The sequence below is a fragment of the Parus major genome, chromosome 1, assembly GCF_001522545.3.
Source record: "Parus major isolate Abel chromosome 1, Parus_major1.1, whole genome shotgun sequence".
Lineage (NCBI taxonomy): Eukaryota > Metazoa > Chordata > Aves > Passeriformes > Paridae > Parus > Parus major.
Window position 1 is genome coordinate 25415232 of NC_031768.1, and position 20661 is coordinate 25435892.

Below are 20661 nucleotides of genomic sequence, written 5' to 3' on the forward strand. Positions count from 1 at the left end.
AGATAGGGTGGTACCAGAGTTCTGCTCACAATGCAGATTACTGCAGACATTGCCTTGGTGCTGTGTTCTATGCAGTAACTCTGTGAAATGTTACTCAAGTCCTACACTATGGAAATAGCTGCTCAGCCCTTGAGAGCAAGAATTTCTAGTCCATTTGTATGCTGAGGTCGTTGAGGTAGGGAACAGCCCTGACTGTAATGTACACCAATTGTTTAATAATAAAGCTCTAAGACTGAAATTCAGTTTATGAATTTAGGACTTATGTAACCTAAAATGCTGTACAGAATTTCAAACGTGCAAAGGTTTGCTACTTTCCAGCCTCTGGGATGAACCTGAAGATGTCCTTTGTTTCATTTGTAGCAGAGATCAATGTTATACTAACTGCTTTCATACAGCAGTGTAGAAGCAGTAGGAAATTCTTTGTGTAGCAGTTGTCACCACCCATACCTTGGAGAAATACAAGGATCTTTCAGAGGATGTTTATGTAATTGCTTCCACACACCCCAGAGGGAAGTTTCTTTCCACAGTCCTATGTAGTATAAGCTTTCCCACCCTTTCCCCCAAGTGCATGAGCTAATGAGTCTTGCAAACAGGACAAAGAGGAGATGTCCCCATAATCTAGAGCTGGGGAGTCACCAAGTGGAAAATTCAGTTCCTGCTCTACAGTCTACATGGCAAAACTGAGTGCTTGTTGGGCAGGTATTTCAGCCTCACTGACACTGCCTCCTGATGGTTTTACACTGGCTCCCCAAGACAGAGGGAGGGGTCTGAGCAGACAGTCTACCCTCTGCTGCATTTTCTCCTGTCCTCTCTGCTCCTCTTCCTCTGCTTTCTGCCTTTCTAACCTGGCCTTTGTGAGTTTGCTGGACACATTTCCTGCAGAAGCAGGGATGGTTCCCTGCCTTTCAAAAAACGTTCTATTCTTTGTTCTGGTGAATAAACAGAAGAACAGTACTTATCCCATGATGTTTTGGGTTTTTTGTTTCAGTCTGGGTTAGTTTTTTTCGTGCGTGTACAAAGGAAGGAAATACTAAATTTGAATTAAAAGCTTATATAAATTATGTTTCAGAAAGTACCGGATACAAGTTAATACATTAGATACAACAAAGGTCATATGGGAAATGTTAAGAAGCCTGAATAGACAGGTGCTTCTGCTAAGATTTTCCAATATTTTTCATTGTAAGGGCTGCCTTCCAGTAATTTACAACTCTTCCAAATTTTCTTGTCATTTGTGAGGTGCCATCTGATTTTATGGTGTAAATTTCAGTCAACAGAGCTGAGTTATTCCTAAGACTTAACCTATCATGCTTTTCAAACATTGAAACAGTTGTTTGAGAAGCTCAAGCATCTATTTCCTTTGTTCAAGGACTCAGACTTGACACTCAGAAGAATCATGGCTTTTGTGTCAAGAATGTACCTTGAGAAAAATCTGCATAAATCCCAGGCCACACATGCTAAGCATCTACTCAAACCTGTTTCCAAACATGTCCTGCTTCATCCTGGGGCTGGGCAGGAGCTTCTCCGTGGTTACAGGATGAGCTGCTCTGGAGCCAGGTCTGCTAGCAGGGCTGAGAGCAGGAAGGCTGTGGCATGGCATGTGAGTGCCACCTCTTGACCAGCAGTGCAGACAAGCACTGGACTCCACAGGCAGGACCACAGCTGAGGGAAGTGTTCATCCAAGGGAAGATACTGGGAGATGGAATGGGACGTAGGTTGGAGGATGCAGAGACTGTGATATTCAGGAAGGGGTGAGAACTGATATAATTCATCCTGACAATCTAAAATTAAAAAGGAAAAAAAAAAGACTTTTTGAACTGTTCTTGGGACAAGGAGTGATGAATGGGAGAGACAAATGTCAGTGGTGGAGACAAGATTATTGGAGAGTGATACAGAGGCATGAGAAGATGTGAGCTAAGCTGATGAGTACAATGCAGCTAGACCAAGGCAGGGAAAAAAGCTTGATGAGCTTTTGATGATCTGTGTCCATCAGAGCATGCTTCTGCTGAGACACTGAGCACAAAACAAAATGCATTCCTCTCAAGCACATGGAGGGATAAGGATAAATCAGGCTAAAATGTAATAAATATCAGAATAAAATGTAAAAAATACGTCTGAGGGAAAGAGGGGCAGCCAAAGGAAAATTGAGTATGTGCTTATTTCCAAAGCACTGTTCAGTCTCTGCCCCAGAAGAGAGGAGGGTATTGCAAGGTGTCTTGCAACCCCATATGCAGGTGCGTGTCTGGCAGCAAAGAGAGGTCAGTGGAGCAAGGGTACATTGGCAAACAGACCTGTTTTTAATATTTACTTTTCTTGAATACATGACTTTGTTCTCTTTGTAATGTTCTCAACTTTGTTGTACACAATGTCTTAGTTTGGTTTGTTGCTTCCTGCCTGTGACTTGCTGGAGCTGGATCCCAGACTCCAGAGCCAGGCCTTTGCAACAAGGCACTGTTGTCAAGATAACAAATACTTTTCCCACCCTGTTTGATTTGGAACAGGGCATTTAATTTATTATTTTTTTTCCCACCAGTCTATATTAATGGAGTGTTAACAGTTTGAAGTCAGATGCTCAAGATTTTGCCACCAGGTCTCTTCTGGGCAGCAGTGGGGAATCCTGGCTTTTATATCTGAGCTTGCTGATTCATGCAAGCACACAACGTATTGGATCCTTCTATTTGATCCAGTGGAAAAAGAAGGTTGGCTGAAGACATCTTTTGGGCTATCTTAGAGATGTGCTTTTCTTGGTTAATTCTTCCACTTAAGTAAGCCTTGTCTTTTTAATTTTTCTAGGATAATGATATTAAGCTCTGCTTATTGTCAGGTGTTGAGGCAGGTGATTAACTGTGTGGAGCTGCCATGTAGATAATTTCTGGGATCCCAGCTGAGCCTGTATTTTCGTGTGTTTTTACAGAGAAATCCTATTGATGCTCTTTCAGAGGCACTAATTTTATTCATATTGCACTGAAATATCAGTAGTTTCTTAAAATTTTATACAGATGTTGCATTGAGGTACTCTGAGATTATGCTTCCTCTGAGGAAGTACGGAGGGATTTCAGGGCTCCTGGGAACTTCTACTGAGCGAGTTAAATAGCTCTTTATGAGTCTTAATGTACTCTAAAATCCACACTGACTCCTGTGGGGATAGCTGTAGCGCTTTTTTGACTCCAGTCATCCACATTAAGGCTGTGTACCCAAGGAGTTTGTTTTGCCATCTGATTGTTGTGGCACATGATTGCTATTATAATTTTATTTTGTTCAGTCACTAAAGGTTAAAATTGTGAGAACTTTAAACGAGGAACAGGAAGAGGCTAATATCAGTCCGAATCTCTCTCCTCCTCTTGCCCTTTAAATAAGAAAAAGAAGAGGGGAAACTTTAATTAATCCTGGAAATATTTGGAGTGGGAAGCATATTGCTAATATAAAGCCCTATTTGTCTGCAGGGGTTGTCAGGCTTACAAGGCAAGTGCTCAGATGTTGTTTATCAGAGTAGTCCTAACCCAGAGGCAAGAGTTAAGTAACATGCACTAAATGTGGGCAGTGAGGATCACTTCTAACATTCTGCTGTGCTGAAAGGACTGCTTAGCTTCTTCTGAAAGCAAGCAAGGGTTCCTTTTCATTTCTAATGAATATTCATGTTTCCCACTAGATAGTATGTCTGTAACTTTGAGAGATGCTGCATTTTGTAAAAGAGAGGGAATAAACTGTGAATCATGTTTAAATTTGTGATTTTGTAGAGTAGCTTAAGACAACACATCTGGGTACCTGTGTTCTTCACCCTCCTAAATATCCTCTTACCATTATGCTACTGACACAATCTTATGAAGAAAAGCTGGTGTTTCTGTGATTCAGCAATCTTGAATAAAGAATCCTGACATTCTGCTGTGTTGATTTTTATTTTTTTCTTGTAAGATATTACCATAACAAATTGGTGCACAATATTTCTAAAGGTCACACAGTGCCACAGCAGGCCTTGCAATAAATTATCAGAAATAAAAATACAGCAGACGTGCTGAAAAAGGAGCAAATATATGGGAAAACAATAAATCTGAGTCTGTCTGCCTTGTATTTGCCTGCTGTTTCCATTTTGATTGCGATTGGCTGGCACGGGCTGCTGCTGGCATTGCACAATTGGCTTAGATGGGGAATTACAAAACAGGAGCATACCCCTTGGTCAGGGCTCGGTAGCACATGCAGCTGAGCACAGGCAAAAGAGAAAGGTCACCCGTACGCCAGGATTTGAGCAGCATCTCTCTCACAGATGTTTCCATTCCGGAGAAGTGCCTCTGAGCTCGTTGTTCTCATCTGGGGGTTGAAGAGTTTAAATGCCGTGAGGTTTTTTTGTTTCAGTGAATGTGAAAATGCACCTAGGAAGAAGTTTACAACCTGGGGGCATATGAGAATTTCAGATGCGTGGAGCAATATAATGGAATGATCTGAAGGATCTGTGTTTTTAAGGAGTTTTAAGTATCCATGAAGAGCAAGACAATTCAAACAGAAGGATAAAAGCAGATGCAAAAGGAAAACAACTTTATTTTGATCCTGAAAATATACTGACAACATCATGAGGAAGGGATTATATCAGCACCAAGCAGTGGAGAATCAATCAGTCTTATTTTCTTCTGAAATAATCCCTGGGCAAGAAATGTAAATACTATCTTTTGTGACAAAGAAGAATTCATTATTTGAATACATTCTGAAGCTCTGTGAAACGCTGTGGGACTGCTGCATCTTTGCTATGGTGTATAGTCTATCTTTATTTAAGATATTTATATGAAGAAAACTCATAATTCAAATTGACAAAAAGGTCAAGCTACTTTTTTTTTTTAAAAACTATTTTTTAAATTGCTTTTCTGTGTGAGAGAACCAGGAGTTACATTTGTATTTTTAACTAAACTTTTTTGTTTTCTTCTTTCCTCCTCCAAACTTAGTTTACGAGATGCTGGAATTGGATTTATTCTTGTCATAGATCGCAGACAGGACAAATGGACCTCCGTGAAAGCTTCCATACTGCGGATAGCAGTGAGTACTGTTTGAAATGACTCCTTAGAAAGATTTTTCTGTGTTGAATCTTCCTCTTACGAGTGAAAAAACATGGGTTGTTTTTTTTTCTCTTCAACAATATGTCAGCTAATAGATGATACAGAAGGTATCCAGTAGGTCTTTTGTGTCCCAGAGAGAGCATCGGGTGTCTGTGATGTGCTTTTAATGCAGTTGCAGCTCAGGACATCTTCCCAAGTGTGCACTTGGAAAGAGTGTGTGTGTGAGTGTATGTGAATGTGTGAGCCTGCAGCTCTCCCAGGTGGGAGCTAATATTTGCATGGACACCCCATGGGTCCCCATAGAGTTTGGGTCCACTTTTCACTATTCAAGTGAACTTCCCTTTTACAAATAAATGATGGTGAGGCTCCAGGGTGAGTTTACCACTTGGAAGGAGTTCACATGGAAAAACCATTCTTGTGATGTTTGATTTAAAACCAGGATAACATGTAAGCAAGAAAATCTTCTGTGCCTTCTGTGATCAACCAACAGTACATGCTCTTAACTTTCCCAGTCTCCATTTCAATTAATATTTTTAAAATCAGAAAAAGAATCTTCTTAGAGGCTTCCTTTTTTTCTTCATTTTTTTTTTTCAGAAGCAGAGAAGGACGGATTCATGTTTATCATGTTTATTATTTTACTGTTGGTTTACTTGGGTTTTTTTAGTTTTTGGTTGGTTGCCTTTTTTTTCTTCCTTGTTATCCATGCTTGAATCATTAGTAGCAGTAGTCTTTCCAGGAAGGGCTGAAAAACAAAGCTGTAAGAATTTTTTTTTTTTTTTTAATGGCTGAAAAATTTTGATTTTGTAAGATAAAAGTCAAATTGAAACAGTAAATGCCATTTTAGTGTGGCATGATTATGGCCAAACAATTTTTTGTTTATTATAAATTAAAGGTAGTACATTACTTTAAAGGTAGTATATTACTCCTAGTATATGATGGTTTGTGAATGAATATGTAATGCTATAATATTCCCACAATACAACTTTTTACACAATAATTACGGTAGGAATGTTAAAACATTGAAAATACATTGAATTATCAGCAAAATTTGCTTTTACAGCTCATCTTGAAGTTTTGAAATGTAGCATTGAGCAGATTCCAGTAGTGAAAACTGAGAGCAGCATAATTTAGGATGATTGAAGGAAAAAGACTCCATCTGGAGGTTTGGAATCTCTTTCAAAAGCCAGTGCTGTGGTTTCTGTTCAAGGACAGATAAGTGTTGCACAGATTATTATTAGGTCCTTTTATTTGAATAATTGGGGTTGTAGGGGTTAGGGAGCAACTACAGCCAAGTTGCTTGTAGCCATGATGATAACATTTATGGCAACCTCCAGTGTGTGTTATTTTGCTTTGAAACACAGTGAGCAGAACTGAGCAACTATTCCCCATTATAAGGGGTCTGTCACTGTCCTGATGGTGTTGGTGCCTAAGGGATTTGCCCAGACAAGGTTGTTAAGTGCAGGAGCACTGCACAGTTGCAGTACTGCTGCTGATGGGTTATTTTGCTTTTTTCAGCTTTTCTCATTTGTCTGTGAGCTTTTTCTGAAATAAGAATCATGCTTCTTAGCTGAAGTCTAATCTGTTAAAGGCATGATTTTTCATATTTGCTTCTCTTGTTGAACAGCAGCAGTGTTGGCTTTGAATTGCACCCATGCATATATATTTTTAGCAATCCTCTTATTTGTCTTCAGGGACAGTCACATCAGCCCTGAACACTTGAAAAATTTTTGTTCCTATTCCAAAAGAAGATGTAGTGAAAAGTTTTTTGCTCTTGTCCATCATATATTCACTATAGTATTTGATATAAATGAAATCTAATGCATTTCAGCTGTCTGTTGTTTAACAAAAAAACAAAGCCAAATATACAAGATATGTATATAGTGCCAAATTAGAGTGGTCCTATTGATAGAAAAATACTTATTTTGAATGGCTCAAGGGTAACTGGAGACTTCAACTTGTTTTGCTTTCCTGACAGTGAGAATTGTCTTTTGGTGGTTATGAAGCATCTGAGTGTTATTTGGGCAATCCAGATTGCACTCGGTGTCTGAAAGCCTGATAGCTCTGGCAGTTTCCATCACAGAATCACAGAATGGTTTGGATTGGAAGGGACCTTAAAGATCATCTAGTTCCTACCCCCTCCTGCCGTGGGCAGGGACACCTTTCACTTGGCTCCATCCAAGCCTGGCCTTGAGCACTTCCAGGGACAGGAAATTCCCAGCTTCTCTGAGTAACCTGTTCTAGTGCCTTGCCACCCCCATAGTAAAGAATTTCTTCCTCATGTCCCACCTACCTCCAATCAATTTGAAGCCATTCCCCCCTTGTCCTGTTACCCCCTGCCCTTGTAAAAAGCCCCTGTTCAGTATTTTTTTTTTTTTTTTTAATTTTGGATTGCTAAATCTTATTGCTGTGTGTGAGGATAGGAGTCTCCTGTTATTTGAGAAGAGAGTTTTGGTTGTCAGTGTATTTGTTGTCATTTCTGCCATTTTTCCTGTCTTTTCTCTAATCATCCTGAAGGAGTTGACCCTCTTGATTTGTGAAATCAGAAATACCAGCATAGGATGCTGTGGCTGGAGCACTGCCCAACAGGAATATCCTGGCTGGAGCATCTGGCCATCACTAATACCCTGGCTACTGTAGGACATGTATTTGTAAGCACTGAGAAGCTGTTAAACAGAAACTCATACTAGCATGTATTTGTTATTATTATTTCCTGTTATTTTCAGGATTCTTCATACACATTTGATTTGTACTAGTGGCTATTTTGAAGTAATGTTTTGAAAGAAAACTAACAAAATGGTTTATTTCAGGCTGAAATTATTGTGGAATATATATTACTAGAAAATTCTAAGCTTCATTTTATCTTCTTTATTGTTAGGGGTACTTTTTTTTTCCTGGGGCAGAAAATGAAAGATGATGAGCTGAATCTGTGTTTCATGCTGATACTTAAAGGTTGTTGAAGTCAAGACTCTGGAGATGAGGTTAACCTATTTTTGCAGCCACAGTGGAAGGTCAGTGACTGCACCGCTCGCCCAGGATGGCTGCTGCTGCAGCACGTGCAGTGCAGTGGGACTGAGAGCAAAGCCAGAGGACTGGGCTGAAATGTGGCCCTTCTTTTCCTGGGATGTGACAGAGATTGTGCAAGGACATGCCCAGGCATGCAGACTTTGCTGTTGTTTTATTCTACTTGATAAAATTGCAATGGGCAGGCAGCCCAGGATGTTGTTGTTGGCAAGTGCAAGACTTGCAGACTCTGTGGCTTAAGAGACACTGCAAACAACATTATTTTTTTTATTTTTCACCTGATTTATCTTAAGGGATTAGCCTAGGAAGAATCTGGTCTACTGGGATAGTCAAAGCTGAGAGGTGAAGTTCTGGTAGAGCTTCCAAGGGCCAAGTTTCATGTTAAGTATGAAGTCTTGATAGCAAATTGTCATGTTGTTAGAGATGGCAGAATTTGAAATTTTCTTTCTTACAAGAAAAATACTGAAATTAGTAGTTGTAAATTGTTCACTTGTATTATATTATTGTTTGAGGATATGGAATTTTCTCCACTTTTTGCCCTGTCACTTGCAGTAATTTTTCTAAATATGTTTTAGAATGCTCTGTTTTCAGGTGAGCACAGTATTTAGAGTATAAAGTGACATGCAAGACCTTGCTGAACCTTTAAGCTCCTGGGGCTGGGCAATTATATAGTCTCATGGATAAGTGTGCAAGGAGGAGCAATCATGCTGCCTGGTAAAGCAGCCCTGTATTGTTCCAGCTGAAGCTGGGTGAATGACAAATGCCAGAAAATTGATCCACTTGTCCTTTCCATACAGTTAAAAATTACTTTTTTTTTTTTTTAATTTTCTCTCCTAATTTCATTATACACAAACATTATTATATTCAATCCACAGTTGTAGGAGCAAGGCTTTTTACTGCTCTCTTCACAGTTCCAGTATTCCATGTATTTTCTTTAAAAAATGAAGTCTATGTCATTACATTGTATTAGTCTCTTGTTGTCCTGTCATTGTTGTGTTCCTCCATCTAGAGGGAAAGGTTGCAATATGAACTCACTCTTTTAGACAAACAAAAAACTGCACTCAACATTGTGAAAAGTTTTACCATAGCCGTTCATCAACCTCATATTGAAGGTCCAGGGAAAATAAAGTTCCTTGGTGTCTAGAGAATAACATACCTGTGGGCCTCTGCTCTTGACTAAGCAGGATGTAGGTTGTTTGGGGCTGGTAGTGAGGAATTTTTATCCAGTTACAAAACTTTGTAGCCCTTTCTAAATGTGACAAGAGATGGGTTTTATTTAGCCTCCTGGAGAAGAAGTTTGCTTTGTGATTTGCTCCTGCTAACTAAGGATGCATTCCATGCAGATTTCATGCCTTCTGTTTTGGGCTGCCTTGTCCAGAGCACTGCTTTTTTTAGCTGTTCATAAATCAAAATGCAGTCTTCACTGTAACAGCAGCTTAGCCCATTAATTTCTTTGAAGATCAGGGCCAAGACTGCTGGCTAGTAGGAAGAAACCAGAAGCCAATGGACACAGCACACCAGAGTGCTTAGGTTGGACTCGATGATCTTGGAGGTCTTTCCCAACCTAATTGATTCTTTGATTTTGTAATACCAGCCTAAACCTTGCAGGAGTCAGGCAGTCCCATTTTTGTGCCATCTGGAATCTTACTGGTTTGATATCCAAGGTGAGAAATGCTGAATTGCAGTAATCCAACTTCGAGTTCTTTAGCCTTGTTTGTAGAGATGTTGAGTTTCTTAATGAGTTCTTGATGTAGAAAAGATACGTTTTGTGAGTGTTGCCCCATGAAAGGCACTGTTTTATTTTTATATGGGATAGGTATTTCCCATTAGCCCAGTTTCTAGTTAGGTCTTTGCATCATGTCCTGAAAAGTATAATGACACTTCACACTTTGTATGGCTTAACTTTGAAAATACTGCTCTTCTTTCAGCCCCAGTCATGTTTCTAATTTTGTTTGGATTTAAGACTAGAACTTGGCAGTACGATGAAGCTGGAACAGTATTTGTATTAATTTTGTGGCTACTGTTATGAATGAGTACAGTAAATGATAAATGAGTAAGTTTATTTTGAGATCAGTATGATTTTGTCTGATTGCTTTGGATGTTTTGAAACTATTACGCATGCAGGCACTTTTGTGGTAATCCTTGTGTAGTTAGCAGTTTTTCTCTATTTTACGTATTTGTTTAATATGTGAAAACAGAAGTGAGTCACTTAAACTCAGAAAGCAGGATCCTAATGTCACAAGCATTAAACATGAATCTAATGCAAAACAGTTCTACCTTTTTAAAACTAGATTTCAAGCTGCTCTTTTTATTAACTGATTTAACTCAAGATTCTTTCATGACAAGAATTATGTGTAAGGCACTTGTTCATTCTAGCCAGGAGTAAACAGTCTGAAAAAAAATAGGTAAGCAAGTACTTACTAGGCCCTTTATATACAGAAGTATTTTGGAATGAAGTGCTCTGTGGTTTATGGCATACTAGTAAGTGCAGAAAGGGAAACACCAACACAGATTTTGGTAATGTGAGTATTTTGAAGCTGTTCATAAAATGAAAATTAGTCTTGTTCCAAATATTTTGAAACAGAAGTACTAAAACCAAGTCAAGCATTAGCTCTTTGATGGCTTATGGTTATGATATTTCTGCAAGCTGGCTTGACTTCAGGGTCAGTACTGGTGGTACATACAGCCTCTCTGTCAGTAATTTCTGTGAAGAAAAATGATAGTTGGGGTTATATGCAATTGACATGTGGTCCATAGGAGGCCACAAAGGGGACCAGAGCTCTGGAGCATCTCCCCTATGAGAATAGGCTGAGAGAACTGAGGTTGTTCAAAGGGAAGACTCTGGGCCAGACCTCACTGCAGCCTTTTGGTATTTAAAGGGGGCTTATAAAGTAGAGGGAAAGTGATGTTTTACAGTCAAATAGAGATAGGACAAGGGGGAGTTGTTTTAAACTGAATGAGGAGAGACTTATATTACATGTTAGGAAGAAATTCTCTACAGTCAGGGTAGTGAGACACTGGAACAGGTTGCCCAGAGAAGTTGTGGATGTCTCAACCCTGAAAGTGTTCAAGGCAAGGTTGGATGAGGACCTGAGCAACCTGGTCTAGTGGAAGGTGTTCCTGCCCTGGCGGGGGTGGGGGGTAGAAATAGGTGATCTTTAAGATCCTTTCCAATCCATTCTGTGATTCTATGGCAGTTTGATTTTGCATTTTACTCAGAACTCAGCTGGGTCCAGTGTGTACATTTTCCCCTTCCCAGAAACCTGGGGCATGAAGTGAAAGGCTCCCCATCCCTGAGAAGCAGATGTCTCAAAGCAGGCAGGTTCACCTGCTCTTGAGAAATTATTAGCTGGTTTTCTGGAGAATGTAAGATTGTTCCTTATTTTGTCCAGCCAGAAAAGGTTCTTCCCTGTATTCTAGATTCCGGATACTTGTAGGGAAACAAAGATCTCAGTGTATTGGAATGCTTTGATCCTGGGGCTGTGCTGTATACAAATTCCTGGTTTGGTCAGATTTAATTTAAAGCTGATAACAAGGTGCATATCTGTATCTTTTTCTCTTTGGAATTGGCACTGATCTGACTGGATGAGATGAGTAGATAGAAAACTAATCCCATGACTGGCATGAAGTATCAAACAAGTGCAAGTGAGATGAATGCATATATGGGGTGGGCTCTCCTAATTTTTGCAGAGAATGTGAAAAACATGACCACTAGTCTCTTTTGCAGTAAATTGGCAGTAAATCAGATAAATTTAATATTTGAGACAAGATGTTGGGGGAACTGTTAATATTAATTAATCTAGTAAAGAAAGACACTTTGGGGAAAAGAAACCGCAACTGTTTTTGAACATACAAAACCTTCAACAAATCTGAGTAAGGTTCATTGACTTCAGTGAAACAGTCCTTGAAAGCACTTTATTTGATAGCACTGCTAAACATAACATGAATGTTTTTTGGTGCTTAGTATTCAGCAAAGCATTATTGAGAAGTCATTGTTTGTTGTCTGGTTAGCATACAATGGCTTCAAACAAATATGCTGCTGGACTGGAACAGAGAATTTTTGTTTTGTTCCAGTGTTCAGGGTGAAGTTGACTGGTCATGAAGTTCACAGGCAGCTACGGAGTATCTCTTACATCACAGTATTGTCTCTGCAAGCCACCAGGGCTTTAGCAAAAAAATGTTAGGAAAAGTAGTAGTTCTTTGGCAGTGCAGATACAACCTTTGATAAAATGTAATAGGTGTCACAAGTCCAACATTGTTTACTGTAGCACAACTTCCCTTTCTTGTTTCACAAAAATCAATTTGCAGATTTGACTCCTAGCCACAGCAAGGGAAGAAGGCATCATTTTTTTAAGACATGGCATTTTTCCGAAGGAAAAAACCTAAACCAAATGGAGACAGACTGGTGGAGACAAGTTTATACTGTAGTCAAAGGCAGAGTAATCTAGAATTTGAGCTTTTATTCAGAGAGAAGGGAAATTTCTGACAAGTTTTGAATGAGAATTCAAGTGATACAAGACTATTGACTTCAACAGCATCATTTTGGGTTGACACATTGAGATAGAAAATAATTGTAATGGTTATTCTCTGTTTTCATTGAATTGAACACCATACTTAATTTCATCATGCAGTTAAACTCTATTCACAAGAACTAATACACAGTCCAGAAAAATTTACTATTAGATTGCATTTGGGTACTGCTGTTTGCTTCAGTAATAGCTTAAATGTCATGAAATCACAGATTGGGTTGGGAGGGACCTTGAAAGACCATCTGGCCCAATCTTTTGTGGGGAAAGAGAGCCTCAGTGAGATTATCTAGCACCTGTCCAGGGCATTTCCCAGCACTCCAAGTAAGGCTAAGTGGGCTGCAGATATTTGCTGCCATAGACAGTGGATCAGGACATCATGTGGTGACGTGGATGTCTCACTAGGAGGTACATTATTTTTTTCAAAATGTGCTACCTAAAAGATATCTCTTTCATCATTTTTATTCTGAAATACTTGCATGGCCAGTGAATAAACTTCACATTTCAGAAGTTAAAGGTAAAAAGTAACTGCTCAGTCAGACTGAACACTGCTGTTACAGGCACAAAATAAATTGACCTATCTGTTAAATGAGAGAAGTAAATACAGCTGTCATTCTAAAAGGCTTATCCAGGAGATTTAATTAGAGAACTTTTTTGTCTGTTCTTTTAATGTCTCTTAAGTAAATTTGTGGGTTTGCTTTGCATGGTAATACAGAAAAAATAGTAAGAAAAGAATTATCTTTTCTTTTTCTTCTGAATACAGTCAGGAATTTTCTATGACAAGTTTTTCCTCTGGTAACTATGTGTTAGTAACTTCACAGGCTATACTAGTTTTAGAGATCAGCATACTTCTTTAGTGAATTTTACAGTGCAAGGCTGAGGAGCTAGTGAGGGCACTCAGAATTACCTGGATTCTGTTCCCAGCCCTCAGACTCCTTTGGAACTGAACCACTGTACTTTCTAGAAAATTTGGACATCACTGAAGTGGAGGCAGATGGGGAAGCTCAAGCCTTTAAGGTTCCTTAGTCAAATGAACTTGACTAAGCATATTGGCTGTATACTGAATATCTGGGGAACCACAATGAATCTGTGAAGTTTTCCAGAAAAGTCTCAAACTACTTTTCCCTTTAAAAATTCTTCATTTCTAATGCTAAGTACCTGGATCCCTTGGGAACCTCAACATGATTATTAAATCAGTCTTCAACCTTCCAGATACTAACAGTTCCAGTAGGCTTGGAGCAGAGCATAGGGTAACAGCTCCTTCAGTCAGTGGGGATTTTTTGGTTGGCTTTTTTTTCTTCCCTCTGGTAAACCAGTTTGCTAGAAAAGGGAAATAATTTCCAACAGTATAATAAAGAAAATTGCATACTTAATCATTATAATGATCATTTCTTTAGTGAATTTCACTGCCTCCCTACAGTGGAAATACTGAATAGAGAAGAATGTTTCTAAGTGGCTAAATGCCAAATATGCAAATCTCTGCCACAGCAGAAGTTGTTTTTTAATAATTTAATGCTATTTTTTTAAAATTTGTTTCTTCTCTCTTCTGTTTTTCCTCTACCTTTTGTAGAACTGGGAAAGATCCATCAGATTGCTAGTTGGAAGTTGATGAGACAAAACAGAACTGAGAATTTTTAAGCTTGATTTTAATTTTTGTCAGCCAAATTAAAGATTATTTCTAAGTTACTGCCTGACAGATTTATCCTCTGTGGCAAAAACTTGTGTAGGCAACTGGCAAGGTAGTATTTGAACAGATTAGAAATTTGTTGTTAGGTTTTCACACAATAATGGAGATTTCTTTGCAACCTTCTATTAAAGAGAAGATGAAGTAACCATGAAAGTCTTACTGATAAAAAAATACTAAGCCACTGCTGTTTGCTCATTAGCCTCCTTGGGTAGGTTGTAATCTTAGCTGAAGAGCAGTACAAACCAGCCCTGAAAAAAAATTGATTCCAAGAGAATAGATCCCTGTTCCCAAAGACAAGTAAATGTCTTTTGAATGAAGCTCTTTGTACTAGCAATGCAACAATATGATTGGTCACCCCATTATGGGAGGCCTTTGATAGAGTTAGTTTGTGGTTTATCAGGGGCTTCTCCATGTTCAAAAATATTTTCTGGGGCTGAGACACAGAAAATAACGGGCTGAACTTGCTTTTCAGGCATCTTTCCCAGGAAACCTGCAATTAGTCCTCGTTCTACGCCCAACAGGATTTTTTCATCGAGCTCTCTCGGACATTGCTTTCAGATTCAACAAAGATGAGCTTAAAATGAAAGTACCTGTAAGTAATCCTCTGTTTTCACTTTGCTCCCAGGAATCTGTAAAAATACTTAGGGTAGCCAGTGAGAACCAAAGAAACCCCAACAAAAAGCCATGCTTAGAGGCAGTTCTAGCAATTTTAGCTAATTCATGATGGCTTTTTCTTGAAAGAGTATGTGAGTTTTGAAGCAGATGCATTTCCCATGGACTTACGCTATGGTTTCTGTCACTTGAGCAAAAAACAATGGATGCCTTTTTTTGTATTGCCAGCAAACCCACAGATTGTACTTTTGTTTGCAAGTGTACAGCATTTATATTTTAAAATAAAATTTGAAATTATATGAGCTGATGATATAAAAGTTACTGTATTTATTGGATGGAAATTTCAAGGAGCAAAGATGGTCTTTAAGAAAATTTCCCCCCATCTTTCATTTATTTTGGGGAACCAGTCCTTACATGACAAATCCATGTAGACACTATTGTTCTGTCCTGCAGACCCAGCATAACAAGGAAAAATGAACAAGAAATTAATTTTACACTTAGAAAATAGTCAAGTAAGGTTTATCAAGATAAAAAATTCTGTTATCCTGTATAATCCATAAGCTTTTATTTTTTAATATGCCTGGTTCCCATGCTCATATTCAGTCATTTACATTTACATCATCTTCAACTGAAAGACCTGTTAAGTTTGTTTTTCTATACCAACAAGAAGCAGCTCCATTTCACTTTTATATAAAAGTTCATCCTCTCTGTCGTTGTCTGAAGGATGGGGCTTAGACTCCTTAACAAGGGACCTGTCACCACTGATCATGTTCACTTTTTTTCTGTCCTGCTGCAGATCATAATGCTGGGCTCAGTATCAGAACTGCAGGGTTACATTGATAAGACACAATTAACAGAAGATCTTGGTGGCACCCTGGATTACTGCCACAACAGATGGCTGTCCCGTCGCACTGTAAGTCTTGGGTTTTGTTTTAACTTTTCAGCTTAATGAACCCTTCTGTTTTACACCCTGTCATTTATAAAACAGATTCCAAGTGATGCAAGTTGACTTGCTCAGTGTGAGAAGATGTTCCCAATGGTACTTAGTCATCTTAGAGAAATAATATGAGTAATAACTTGGGAGTGGTTTTCTGAGCACTTGGAGCGAAGGAACTACAGTGTGTTATTGTGTTGAGGTCTATTGGTTTTTCTACAAGGAAGAAAAAGCTCAAGTTGTAAAATAACTCCAGATTATAAAAATATGAAGAAGATACACCTGATACAAGCCTAAGAAAAATATACAATTAAGGAATTAATGGTGACGGTATCTGTTGCTTGCAAAATTCTACTTTGGCCATTTTTCAGTCTTGTAATTCATCTGTTCGGGTTTGTTTTGAGAGTTATATTTTGTGTGCTTGTGCTTGCTTGTACATATGTGTGTGATGAACACAAAACATCTTTACTGCTTTTTTTATTCCAAAAGGCTATAGAAGGTTTCGCCCAAAAGGTTAAGCAAACAGCTCAGATTCTTCAGTCCTTTGGGACTGAGCTGGCTGAAACAGAACTACCAAATGATGTGCAGTCAACCAGCTCCCTTCTTGCAACACACACAGAAAAGAAGGATAAAATGAAGGTATGTAATTGCTGTAGAGATGCTTTCTTCTAGATAGACTGTCTTTTAATTTATAGCTAGCAATATTATTGGAAAATATGGACAATGCTAATGGACAGTAAAAATGTGAACCATCGATATCTTTTTGAACTTGTATTTGTTTGATGTTAAAAATCCTTTTTGCATTGAAAAATGACATTTCTTGAAACTAAGTTTATGTAAGTACAAATGCATAATGGATTGTATGCGAAACAGTAATTTCTTTGTAAGTAGTGGTGTGTTTAATTTGCAGTTTTGTTTGCAACAGGAAATTTGGTTGTATTTGCATGCACATTAAGATATATGGCCTTTTGAAGCATGAACAAATGCTCTTTCAAAAAGGATTAAATGAAAGCTATTTGGTGGTTTCAGAACTGTGCATCTAAAATTTCTGAGATATTTGTAGCCTAAAGTGACACTAGAAGGCTGTCTACCATGAAAATTCAACTCGGTTACACTGGGGTCCTAAGATGATAAATGTGGAAGAAGCTGACATTTATCATTTACTGTCTGTTGTCAGCCACTGCTTTTAATAAAACTGTGCTTGCTCAAATACTATGGAAATCAATCTTTCAATTTAGTGCCTTGTGAATTCTGCTTAAAAAACAACAACACACCACTACAGCGTGTGGGGTTTTTGGTTTTGTTTTGTTTTGTTTTGTAGGAGGATATCAGGGTAGCAGTAGAACAGGGAGATGATATCCTTGGAAGTATTACAAAACCAGTTACTGAGAATCCTGAATACAAACTGAATCAAGATCAGCTAGACAATCAAACAACAGTAGAAAGGTGAGCGGTGTGAAATATTAAATATGCTGTTTTTCTGCTTTTTCAACCCCTCTCCAGCTCCTTTATTTAATTCCACATTTGTGCTTTGCAAATAAGGAAGAGTTGCAATGTGAACATTATAAAACATTTCAGAAACAACTCCTCTTGTCAGATCTGCCCTGAACAAAGTAACCACCTAATGCCCACTGTGGGGTCACCTGGCTAATGGAATGGAAATGGGATTGGAATTTGGATACCACACAACACTGTTCTTTTAATTTTTGTCACATTTGGACTATATACTTGAGTGTATTTTCTTTATTTTAAGGAATATCAGTGCTTTGTTTAGAAACTAAAGTGCAATCCAAGAAAATTTGCTCCTGTACAGAAGGCATGAGGGAAAGACTGAAGTGATCTATCTACCCCTTCTTTTCAGTAGATTTGTCCATTTTCCCTTTGAAGTGGGAGGGGATTTTGTTTTAAACCTGATGCCTTATCAATGTTGTTAGTAGCCTTTAAAGGGCTGCTGGGGAGTATACCACTCTTGAAGTATCTGTACACCAATTTCCTATGGGCATAAAAGTAATAGATACTGTTTTCCTTTGCTCCCTGCCTGTCACATACACACCCCCCTCACATCCTGCCAGGTTTGAGGACATTATATCACTGTAGCACAGATGTAAATTTTCACAAAGCTATGAAAGCATAGCTCATTTCCCCTAGGTAGTATTCTGCATTCTTTTTTTGTCTGTCATTCAGTGTTTCTGTTACACTCTGGCTGAATTTCTTTCCAAGTAACTGTCCATTCCAATCCACAAAGCTTGGCAGAAGTCACTTTTTTTTGGTCACTGTTGCTATCAGCTATCCAAGGACAGTCAGGGTGGGGGTTATTAATTTATCCATAACATTCCTGTTCAATACAATGTCTGATGGAAGCTGGAACAAGCTCTGTGCATGAGTGTGTCACTGCCTTTTCTCTAGCTGGTTTTAACTTGTAAATTCAGAGCTCATTTCTGTACTGTTTAAGACAAAAGTTCATTAAAATTCTGATGTGTAGCCTTCCCTGGATGTAGCCTAAGTACAGCAAAGTGCAGTGTATGCAGTCCATGGGATATCATACTGTCAAATGCAATAACAGAAGGTATGAAGTGCAAGTTTTAAGTCATTTGCCAGAATTATAATCAAAGATGGTTTTCCTTATCACAGTACAGCTGTATACTTGCCTGTGATATTTAATTAGTAACTCTGCTTGGAAGAGAAGGAGCAATGGCTTTCAGGTTTATAGTGTGCTTTGCTCCAAAGATTGAAATGTAAGGGCAGCTGGCTGGTCACAGCAGTACAAATTTTTACCCTATTTTTTTCCTGATAGCCTAAGGCTTGAGTTCCTCTGAGTCTTAACCCACACACATTTGCATATTTATGTATGTTAGCTCCAGCTCCCCATGTCCCTGGGCGAAAGTTGAGAAGGTGCTTAAAATAAGCACTTGCCTGTTTTTCAGAACTTAATGTTTGTGTTGAGTTTCAGTTTTTTACATCAATGTTATTGTAAGAAATGATACTGTGTGATACAAAAAATGTTTCTTGTACCCAGTTTATTTGTCCTGAGAAATACTGCTTTGGGGAGGCTTTTTATTTACTGTGGAGGATTGCATTGTCCCTTGAAGGTTGCACCCATCCTTCTCATAGTATTTTTTTTATATGTTTTGTTTTGATTTTTAAAGGCTACTGGCTCAATTACATGAAACAGAGACTGCCTTTGATGAGTTTTGGATTAAGCACCAGCAAAAACTAGAGCAGTGTCTGCACCTTCGGAATTTTGAACACAATTTCAGAGAGGTGAGAACTTCTTGGTGGCAGTCAATATTTGGTAATATAGAAATGATTCAGAAAATGCTTCCTGCTCTTGATTTTACAGTTCTTGTGTGTACTTGAAAGCTTTCTCCAACCTTTTTCTTGTACTTGCCCTTACTTGACACCCTGCTATCTTTACTAGTTTGAATTCTTGCCTACAGAGACATAATTTATTTTTTTTTGTGCTGTCTTAAGATTTTTTTTCCACGCACCCAGCAGTGTATAAGCATTTAAAATCTCCTTTGAAACCTGTTCTGTACCATACATAAAATGCTGCTGCAATGCTTTAATCTTGCCAATAGGTCCTTTTACAAAACCAAGTCTCAACTAAACATTCTGGCTGAAATTTTATGAAAACTGTCTCAAGCACTGTGGGTGGGAAGTTGCAACCATAGTGTTAAAAGCTGGGTGGAGGCTGAACTACAATTTTCACAGCCAGTTTCTGATCTCATTTTGTTTAACTCATGTGCTTGATGGCACCTACAGGCCCTTTATCGTGGTGTAGCTGATCTTGGAGCACAGCCCCTGTGTCTCCAACAGAGCAACACTCAGAAACCCTCTTGCAAGCATTTGTCCATCTCTAAAAAAGTTGCTAGAGTGGGGACCTCTCCTTCATGTTTTGTTGTTAACATTAATGTTGCTTTGTGTCCTTCTCATCTGGTAAAAGCAAGATCATAAATGTTTCCTTGGCATTAGTTTTCTTGCATCCTTTTCAGTCCCAGGAAATAGGATTACTTCATTGCCTTTTCCTTGTATTTGTTTTCTTTTTGAATTGGGGGGGAAGGGTAGGCTGACAAAAAAAAGGTGCTTTGTCTCTGTGACTCAGTAACCACATAATGTCAGTCACCTGACTGCAAATAGTGGCTATCAGCTATTTAATTGGTGGGTCTCTGGAGAGGTGGAGCTCGCTCCATTCATACATAGCTGTGTCTCATTTCAGGTCAAAGCAGCTTTGGATATTGTGTCTGAGAGACTGTCTGCTTTCACAGATGTGGGAAACAGCCGTTCACATGTGGAGCATATTTTAAAAGATCTTGCCAACTTTGAAGAAAAATCACATGTAAGAACTCTGCAAGTCTCCTTAATTTCTACTATGACAGTGCAGGAGCAGAGGGGAGTGGGACTTGGTTGTTGAGTGTGTCAGCTTAAGCTGACCACAAGGCAGAATCGGCATCTCAGGTAACATACAGAAGGAATCTGAAATAAAGTCTTTAACCATTGGAGCAGAGTAATTCTTGGGCATCTCTCAATAAAGGGCAGAGTGACCAGACACAAAGTGTGATTGCTTCATGTAAGAATTGCACGAAGTGTCTATATAGCCGAGTTTTGCATCTACTGATCAAGGCGCCACTTCCATTCCTATTAAAGCCATGTCTTTCAATAAATCTTAGAAATAAAGCTGTGTATTGAATGTACAATAAAGATGGCCATCAGAAACATACTCTGAACAATATAGAAAGGGAACCTTTCTCTGGTCTGTGCTTCACAATGAAACAAATTGCTCTCTAAGTGAGGTTGTTCCTCTTAAGGCTGATATAGGTATTTTTTAATTTGAGTTCAGATTCT

General features: G+C 38.6%; 1 protein-coding gene across 11 annotated transcripts in view; it reads left to right on the forward strand.

Annotated features, from left to right (window-relative positions):
* MCF2L (MCF.2 cell line derived transforming sequence like) overlaps nt 1-20661 on the forward strand; it is a 154326-nt gene that overhangs the window by 109499 nt on the left and 24166 nt on the right. For 9 of the 11 annotated variants that reach the window (XR_004496485.1, XM_033512985.1, XM_015634516.3 and 6 more), the window contains 7 exons: nt 4929-5019; nt 14746-14865; nt 15682-15798; nt 16309-16458; nt 17141-17265; nt 18966-19080; nt 20036-20155. Coding sequence is in view for 10 of the 11 variants with exons in the window: in XM_033512985.1 (XP_033368876.1) it covers nt 4929-5019; nt 14746-14865; nt 15682-15798; nt 16309-16458; nt 17141-17265; nt 18966-19080; nt 20036-20155 (838 nt within the window). In the remaining variant the exon portion in view is untranslated. Of the gene's footprint in view, nt 1-2565; nt 2763-4928; nt 5020-14745; nt 14866-15681; nt 15799-16308; nt 16459-17140; nt 17266-18965; nt 19081-20035; nt 20156-20661 lie in introns of those variants that run through there. The other 2 variants (XM_015634618.3, XM_015634627.3) reach the window with 2 other exon arrangements.